This window comes from Pundamilia nyererei, unplaced genomic scaffold, assembly GCF_000239375.1.
Source record: "Pundamilia nyererei isolate P.nyererei 1_Seehausen unplaced genomic scaffold, PunNye1.0 scaffold00023, whole genome shotgun sequence".
Classification (NCBI taxonomy): domain Eukaryota; kingdom Metazoa; phylum Chordata; class Actinopteri; order Cichliformes; family Cichlidae; genus Pundamilia; species Pundamilia nyererei.
In genome coordinates, this window is record NW_005187424.1 from 3,269,647 (window position 1) to 3,278,756 (window position 9,110).

The following is a 9,110-nucleotide window of genomic DNA, read 5'->3' on the forward strand; positions in this document are numbered from 1 at the left end:
ACATATTTGATTAATATGCACTGTATACCTCGTGCATTTTTAAAACCTCTGAGTCACCCTGCATTTATGTGGCATCGTGGCCTCAGAGAGCATTCAGCTAGAGACTCCAGTGTTTGTTGAATGACTTAAAACCACTTTTCTAAATGGTCCAATCCTTGTCATCATGTACTGTGCATTAGTTGCCATGGAAAAACCCAACTCTTGTTCCAAGTATAAAGCCACAGCATCTCACAAAGCATGCTCTGTATCTTTATTTCTTGTTTTCTGGGGTATTCATATGTTTAAGCAGCAAATAATTTGACAGATATTTCAAACACATGCATCATATTTAAATAAAATTGATTGACATAAAATATAAATAAAGATATCAAACAGTTATATTGGATCCATGCAATGAATTAAAATCATTCCTGTTATAATCAACACAATCAAAGCTATTAAGAAGCTTCATACTACTGATTTAAGACATCCACATAAACAGAAATATTATTTGCTTTTGTTACCCTGTATTATTCACATGCTGTAATAAAGCTGTTATACTTTACTGTTACAAAGCCTTGTAACACCCCAACAGATCACTACTGCCACAGTGAAGCTGCAAATATATATTCCTGATCCAATTTAGGACCAACGAAGTGAGCTGTGAATCTGTTCATCACAAGTCATGACCAATATCTTCTACACTGGACTGCAATCTGACGGAGCAGGGGCCATTAGACGGCCTGGAACTACCGGACCTCCTTTTCTTTAAAATTACACCCTCCTGGATTGACCAAGCACCAGCTAACCCTCTGCTATTTGTGGTAATTAGTCCAGAATGTGAGCTGTCAACATGCAAAAAATCGTGCCAGTAGGCCCACAATGTCGCAGACACCCCCACTGTGTTCAACAACAAGCAGCTAGCCTCGGCCACTGGAATGCATTAACTTTCTCCTCTCTTTTTTTTTTTCCCTCGGCGACTCATGTCAAATTCAGGTCCCTCAGAACAAAATCTTAATAATTAACTGGCAAATTTTAACATGATTGCTTCTGACACACCTACTCTGGTAATTATTGCTTTGAGGCCATGTGCTAATGAAATTAATGCATTCATTGCCCCAACAAATTAGCATAACTCATACAAATGGCCCACATTTGAGACCCCGTTGCAATAAGGGGAAAACAACATACAGGAAAAAGAAGCTTGAAGAATAAAAATAAAGATGCAAAATGAAATGGCTGGCGCATTGAATCGGAGACTATGATGAGCACTGCTCGCTCAAAGTCGTAATGGCTAAAGCCTCTTAATGTTAACCAAGGGTGATTGCAGTAATGCATTATAGAGCGATAGCTGCGCAGGACAAAATGATTATCACCATCATTAGAGTCATTGCAGATCTACATATACATCTCTCTGTGGACAAATATTAAATGCCCATGCCACTGCAGACATTAAAATGTTATTATACTGATGCATTAACTTACTGTAGCAGAGTTCATATCAATATATAGTAGGAGCTTCCCAACAATCACTCTCTAAATGGTGCAGCTGCCACTCGCAGCACTCCCTGGCCCTGCCACTAACCCCTGTTCGTGGCTGTTTGGTCTCTCAGTGGGATGTCTCTCAGACACTTACTCCTCGGCATTAATAATTGACGATGATGCCATCGGTACAATAGGCGAGGACAAATGCAACAGTCAGTTGGAGATGCTGCAGAAGTGCGAGAAATGTCCCCTCGTAGCTAAAAGAAGGGGAGGGATGGTTGTAACACCTAAAAAAATGCGTTTGCCCGCAGCCAGATACTGTCAGGGAAGAAGGAAAGTAATGAAAATGGCCTCAACACTGGATTACATTATTACAGTCAGGTGATAGTCTGCAGGGTAGTGTGACAGCTCGCAGTAGTGTTTCCATAACTTCTCTTTATATATCATGGCGACTTCATTTTATACAGCAAATCAGTAACTCACAGCCCCACAGTCAGGTGCATGATTATATCTGTAGGACAACAGAGCAGCAGGATTTGTGCTAAAGGATAAACTGAAATGAAAATGTAATTGAAAGTGTATGAATCAGCATGTTTAAATAGGTCAGAAAGGAGAAGTTCCCCTGTTGTTGGTGCCACAGCAACACTGACAAGTCGGAAAATAAGGACACTTGGTCTTTAAGTGCCGTGTTTCTTTGACCAGGGAGTGAAAGTCAGAGTAAACAGTGAGTGAAAAACGCAGAGCTCCCAAATGGGACTTAAACAGCCATCGCCTGGTTAATAGTCATAGAATTTATGGCACTGCCACCTTGCCAATCTCCAAATACACACTGCAAAAAGTGTACAGTTTGCTCCCGGCATGTAATACTGCTGATGACAGAGGACACCTTCGGAAAAAAAAAAAAAATGGCAGAATTCGACCCTTAGAAAGCTAAAAGGCATTGGGACAAATATGGTTTCTGTGATACTGAGTACTTTTATGTTTGTTCTAATGTTCATTTTCCTCAAGTCAGTCTTGTGTTTGATTAGTTATTTGATGCCAAAAACTGCAACATTGCTGATTGAATGAAGTACACCTGGAGGCATCTGCAGACCTTTGAAATTAGACATAAGAACATAAAGGACGGCTCCTTTTTTGGCACCTTGTGATTTGTCACCTCTCTCCAACCTCCAAGAAAGTTGCTCTGCAGCAAACTGCACTAACTGAGACTCTGAGGGATTTTGCTTTTTTCTTCTTTTCTTTTTTCTTCTGTTTAGAAAGTTAGTTTGACTTTTGAAGGCCAGCTGAACTGACAAGATAATTTTGCTTTAGCTGGTGAGTCAGGAGCACAACACCTAAAATCAGAAACATTAGCAGTTACTCTAAGAGTTCTTCATTCAAGGGACTTTCCAGCAAAAATAGGACCTCAATACCACAACTGCAGTTTGTTAGAAATCGCTTTACCAGAGTAGGGTGACAGCCCGTCGACATCGACCATCTTCGTATACAATCTCAGCTCGAAAATGCTTCAATGAGAATTCCTCGCTCAGAAGCAAGAAATGCTCATTTTTAAGGAGAAAAACAAAAGAAATAAGAACACAATTCTTAAACCAGCCTTAATAGATTATCATCTTCTTTTACGTGAAACCCATGAAAAGACCTTAAAAACATACTCATCACCCCGCTGCCAAAAAACAACATCTCACTGTTTTTTTAGCCCCACAGTGGCAACGACACACACTCGAGACTTCCACCCCAAGCTAAATGTTTCATTTAATTTGCTCAGAGTGAGACTGTGGATGTGCACTCGCACGATTTCATGTTTAAAATATCTTCGACACCTGAAAGGTCGTCGTCAAAGTTACTGTGACATTTTCTCCCACAGAGTGGATCCTTCCCATACGTACACACAGGACCAGACAGCGAATCCGACACTGGAGAGCAAACAATGAATAAAACACTCAAGAGCCAGCTTGTGATGCTTTGACCCACGACACAAGCATGAATACATACAACACATCAACGGCATACTTCCTAATCTGAGATGGTTAGTAATGCGGCCACCTTCTCCAGCATGCAGGCCCATCTGTGATGACACATCAGCTCCGCCGTTTCAAACGAATAAACTCACAAACACGAGACACAATGTGTTGACAGAAAATTTGCATTAGGAATGTAACACAGGAAAGCATGATTAATTTCTGCTCACGAAATGAATACAGATTTTGTCATTACATGGCTTGTATCCTCTGCCAAATATTATAATGTTTCGCCCTCCTTTTCCGCAGCGAGTGTTCGGCTGCAATAATAAGGAATAAAAGACAGCTTACAGCTCATAAGCAACACAACTGCTGGCAAATCAGCTAAATCACAGAGCAAAACAAAGACCTGATTGCTCATTAGTATTATAGATCTGCTCTCTTTAAATCTGCTTGTGAGATGCAGACACTGTTTAATGGCTTAACTGGGGTTTGTTTAAATGTGCACCATCTACATTTCACACAGTAAAGATTAAAAGAATGAGACATAACCAGATATCTCACTGAATTTGATATCACGGCCCCCTTTTCAAAACACACATGCTCGTCGATACACTTACCTTGGCCTTGCAGATGATGCATCGCGCTCTGTCTTCACTCCCACATCCCTGTAAGGAAAGGATATTTAAAAGTAATTTAGTGACAATGAGCCGTGAAAACAGCAGCTCCAAAGTTCCTGAATGACACGCATGAACAACGAATCATTTGTTTGTTGTTTTGATCAATAAACTAATTAAGTTTGTTGGGGAAATGGTGCACTATTTTAAACCCAAAGGTGCACTATGCATAACAATGCTAATTTAATTAAATTGCTTAAAAGCCTTTATAGTATGGTGGCCTTGAGGAGCAAAAACACAACTTCCTTTTTTTTTTAAAAAAACAATAACCAAAAAAAAATCATACAGAAAACCAACACTGTATAAAAAAAAACCACAAATCGTAAAAATAACACTAACAAAAGCATTTCACAAGACACAAGGACAAAGGAGAGAACACAATTAAAAAAATGCATTAAAAACACAAAGGATCAGAAAACAACCTTTGACAAAACAACAAAATATGAAACATCAATATTTCACAAAACTCAAAAAACACATCAAACCGAAAGTAACATTTCAGACACCGCACTCTTGTTGTTTTACTGATTGTGGTTTTTTTTGGCTGGTTTGCACACGAGGCCTCCTCTAACTACAATAAATAGCATGAACACGTGCACGTATTTAACGCTTAGACTAAATGCATCACTTCATATGACAGAAGCACGCATCCAGTAACATGTTTAACAATCTTTAAGCTGGTGCTCGCTCGCTAAACACGCTAATAACAAGAAAAGCATTTGTGCGTACACAAACCACTAACATGCATGGCATGCAGGAGCACATTTTGATAGATGTTAATGGCATATAATTATAGAACACTGCTATTAGGCAATGTGATTTTATAAAGAGGACCATTGCCCCTGGCACTGTGGCCTGATTGCTGCAAGTGTTGGTTTGATGAATGTAAACCAGGTCTGTTTGCAGAGATGTCAGCCAATGAGAGAGAAAGGGAGAGAAGAGGGTTAGACGCTTAACTCGCAATTAAAAGGAGACATAGTCATGCACCCAAACAAATTTATCACAAATGAGAAACATATCTAACGTACGTCAGAAACTAAACTCATTTTCTGCACATCTCATTATGTTTTTCATCACTTCACACATTCTCCATTGAATCGGTTCTATATTTAACTCTTCAGCGTGACTTCTTTTTTCCTCTGCGTTTTTTCAAACGGTTGGAATTACAAATTCTAAAGAGCATTTTTTTCCCGATTAACCTCAATATAATGAAACCAGATGGATAAAAAAAATAAGAATTTATCTGTAGAGATCCTAGTCAAGTACTCAAGCTGTCAGTGAGTGGGCAGGCAGTGCTCACACCAGTCCACACTCAGCTGGTGCTATACAGTCTACTCATGCCCTTGTACTTCGTGCTTTGAGGGGTTTCACCCCTCTAGGAATGCACTCCCTATAATGAGGGTCAGAGGTCAAAGTGCTGCCGTGCCTGGAGGACGGGATCTCCCAGGCACACTCAGTCACTGACTCTGTCCCTATATTTAAATCCTGCCTCAGGACATGTTTTTCAAAGGGCATCTCCTAACTAGTTCCTGGTTACTAATTAGTTCTGTGCCATGCTATTTGTCTTTAGGAACCTGAGTGAAGAGGAGGAGGAGGAGAAGAAGGGGGAGGGAGCCAAATGAGGCAGCCCTAAAAAAAGATAGCGTATGTTTTGCCTCAGTGGAGACGATAATCACTCAGACAGTCCTCTGCTGCAAACATGCTGAAGTATGTATCAACAGCTGAAATGAATGCCAGTGGTGTTTCGCCGTGTTTGAATTCTGCGTGCCCACTCTTTAGTGACAACATCTGTGTGATACTGTTGTGGCTGAAATTAAATAAGGACGTGGATTTTTTTTTTCCCCCTCCCCGTACAAGCTGCTTTTAGAGGAGTGGTAACTGTGCATGCTATCACTCCCAGCTGGCTAGCTCTGTCTCTCTCAAGTCAAATCATTATTGGATTACATTTTCTGGCTTCATAAAATGCGGTTAAGAGGCACTTTAGACATATGTGCATGACCTGCTTTCCAGAGATGGCTATCAGAGCAAAAGTGACAGGTCAATTGCTGATTTCTGTTCCGTAAAAAGGGAAAGGGGCTCCCAACCCTGAGCACTCTAAATGGATGCATGTTCCCCCCTCTCTCTGTGTCTGCTTCTCTCTCTCTCTCTCTCTCTCACACACACACACACACACACACTCACGTTAAAAGTACTCGGCACACACACTCATCCCAGAGCGTGTAGCATGCCCGTTTCATAAGCCTGTGTGTATGTCTGTATATAATTGTATAGTGGGAAGACACACACTTAATGGAAGAGGCTCTTCACTCTGACAGCTGGGTGGTGCAGATGAAAGGTCTGCTGTAGCATGTTGTCTACCACTTGTGGAGTATCCAAAGAGACCCAAAGCTCTCTGGAGTGGACGACACAACAAGCTTACGCACATTTTTCTTTGATTAATCTACAAGCATCAGTATGCTGTGAAGTGCATACATTATGATGCAGAATTAGATCTTGATGCATTTATATACAGCTGGAATTTGTTTATACCTCAAATGGAATCAAGCACTATCCAAACGTGCATTAGTGACACAGATGAAATTACTTTTCAGTTTATTTGCTCTTTGGCTCTACAGTCAAATCCGAAATCAGATGGTTGAAATTTGTGCCGACACATCCTCACATTTAACTCTCTAGAAGGCGTAAACGCCACACAGACTGAAGCCTACTACATTTCCCACCATGCAACTGTGTAGTCTTTATAGTTGTCCGGGTGTGTATTTATTCAACTTGAGAATAGATTTTATTTGAAAAAGCAGAAAACGTGGAACATTTTAGGAAGATTTTTTTCCAACCGTTGAACTTCCAAATTAATGAAAATAACCTCCGCCTTTTTTTTGTTGTTGTTGTTTTTGGGAGCATCCCTAATGGTGACAGAACTTCATGACAAGGTTAAACTTACATATTTAACTTAAGTTTAGTTATTAAAAACGGTCCGCATCATTGTGCTCATGGTTGCCATGGTGATGTCGTCCCTACACAAAATATACTTTTTCCTGAAATGCATCACTCATCAATTTGTGTGCATCAGATTATTTTGTGTGGCTAACGTTAGCTGTTAGTTGCCTTGTCTTACTGCAGACTAGCATCCACACGCCTGCGCAGGATGTAGCTTATGGAATGTTTCAGTCAAATGGTTATGTTCACTTTTGAAATCCAAATACTGCAGCACTGCACCGATTTGCACAGCTGTCTGCTTACTTTCCACCGCGCTCATTTACAACTTCCCATTAAAGCCGTCTGTGGGGGCTGCAGACCCTGTTAATGGTGCGTGGCATCATACCATCTTAATAAAGTAAGAATACTTTGTTTAACTGATTAGCTGACTAGCAAAAGCAGCCCCTACTTGCCACCCACAGTTTAGGAAAATGTGGCTCTTTAACTGCTAAATGCTGAAATATATTTACCAGCTTTTTCCTAAAACTGTCAGTCTGCATGTTGGTGACGTTCAGGGGGTTTATCAGAGCTACCTGCTGCTACAAGGTTGGTAAGACAGCTAAATGGAAGCGCTAAAAATGCTACATTATAAAACCACAGCTCCTAGCCTAAGAGAGAGTCATTACACACAACACATAGCCATTCAATCTGTTTTTCACTTCAAACATTAAATTAGAGCTTTAACTTTCACAGTGCCGTCTGCTACGATTCTCAGAGCTAACAACCAGTACTTTTAGAGTCATATTGTGATTACTGCTGTATGACGCCCTTTAAGGCAGTTGTACAGTGATCACATTATGTAAAACTGAACAGCGCATCAGTGCATCTGTCCAAGCAAAGTAACAAGCTCGTAAAGTGCACTTTCATGTCCTGTGACATAAAAACTCATTTGCATACAGAGAAGGTTTTTTACTTCTGTGAAAGACTGCAGCTGAGGTGTTAAAGTCCGCTGCTGAATTTACATTTTCACATCAACACACCTCTTCACTCGCTTTTTAGCTTTTATCTTTTATTTCTGGGAAAATACTTGGTACACAGCGGTAATTATACATTCTGGCAATCCAATTTCTGGCAGCGACAGCAGCAGCAGTTTGTTGGGAATTAATGGTGGAAGAGTAATTAGCATGAGCAGAAAGAAGCTCCATGACTGAACAGAAAGAGAAATGTATGCCACCTACGGAACCTTAGATTTTATCAACTGAGAAGAGTGTAAAGTGAGCTTTTGGGAGGTGCAGTCCAAAAACACCGGCTCCCCGACCAATGTGTTAGTACAACTGCTGGTTCAAGAAGGACTACAGATGTTAATGAGCTCCTCTGTGGTAGGTGACCTGTGCTGGGCACTTGATAGCTTCCTGGATTTCAGCCAGTCCATTAAGAGGTACTTCTCACTGTCTTGGCCTCCGTGTTTCAACTGTATAACGATGACGCGTCACCATTGTTAGCAACCCTCATTAAAACTAATTGGTATTTCTATTTGAAAGGTAGCTCATTAGGCAAGCAATGTTTTGTCTCAATAAGGCGAGACGGCAAATACATTTAGTCAATTTTGGAAAACCAGCACAGACGTTTCACCGCTTACACTTTAACAAACAGCTGATGGCAATTCAAAAATATCACAGTTCCCTACATGGAAAGTCTGTCTTACCCTCTGGATCCATGTGGACAGACACACGTGATGGGCAAGTAAATTCTTGCAGTCGCAGAAATTCCTCAGCGGGTCACTGGCTTTAAGTTCACCATCCCTGCATATAAAGCACTCTGATGTCTCTGTGGAAGACGAGCAGAAGATGGAGATTATGAATGGTTTCACATTGGATCAAAGGCTAATCCCTGATTCGCGTTAAGATTCATATCAAATATTCATCCATGTATAGCGATACTTATTTCCTATTACAGTGTTCAACACACACAGTACGGTTCCACAGAGCATTAGACATTCATGTTATTCCCAGTGGGAACGCAGAGAAGGGAATGTGGGCTTATGATGCTTTTTCATTATTTTCTGCCACATATAAACTATTAAAATAGTGCATGC

At 40.6% G+C, this 9,110-nt stretch overlaps 1 protein-coding gene across 3 annotated transcripts in view; it reads right to left on the reverse strand.

Moving 5' to 3' along the window:
• Positions 1–9,110, reverse strand: part of LOC102215612 (uncharacterized) — an 87,228-nt gene that overhangs the window by 69,753 nt on the left and 8,365 nt on the right. For all 3 annotated transcript variants that reach the window (XM_005727209.1, XM_005727208.1, XM_005727210.1), the window contains exons 2-3: positions 8,721–8,842; positions 4,043–4,090 (exon numbers count right to left, since the gene is read on the reverse strand). In XM_005727209.1, the coding sequence (XP_005727266.1) occupies positions 4,043–4,090; positions 8,721–8,842 (170 nt within the window). The remainder of the gene's footprint in view (positions 1–4,042; positions 4,091–8,720; positions 8,843–9,110) is intronic.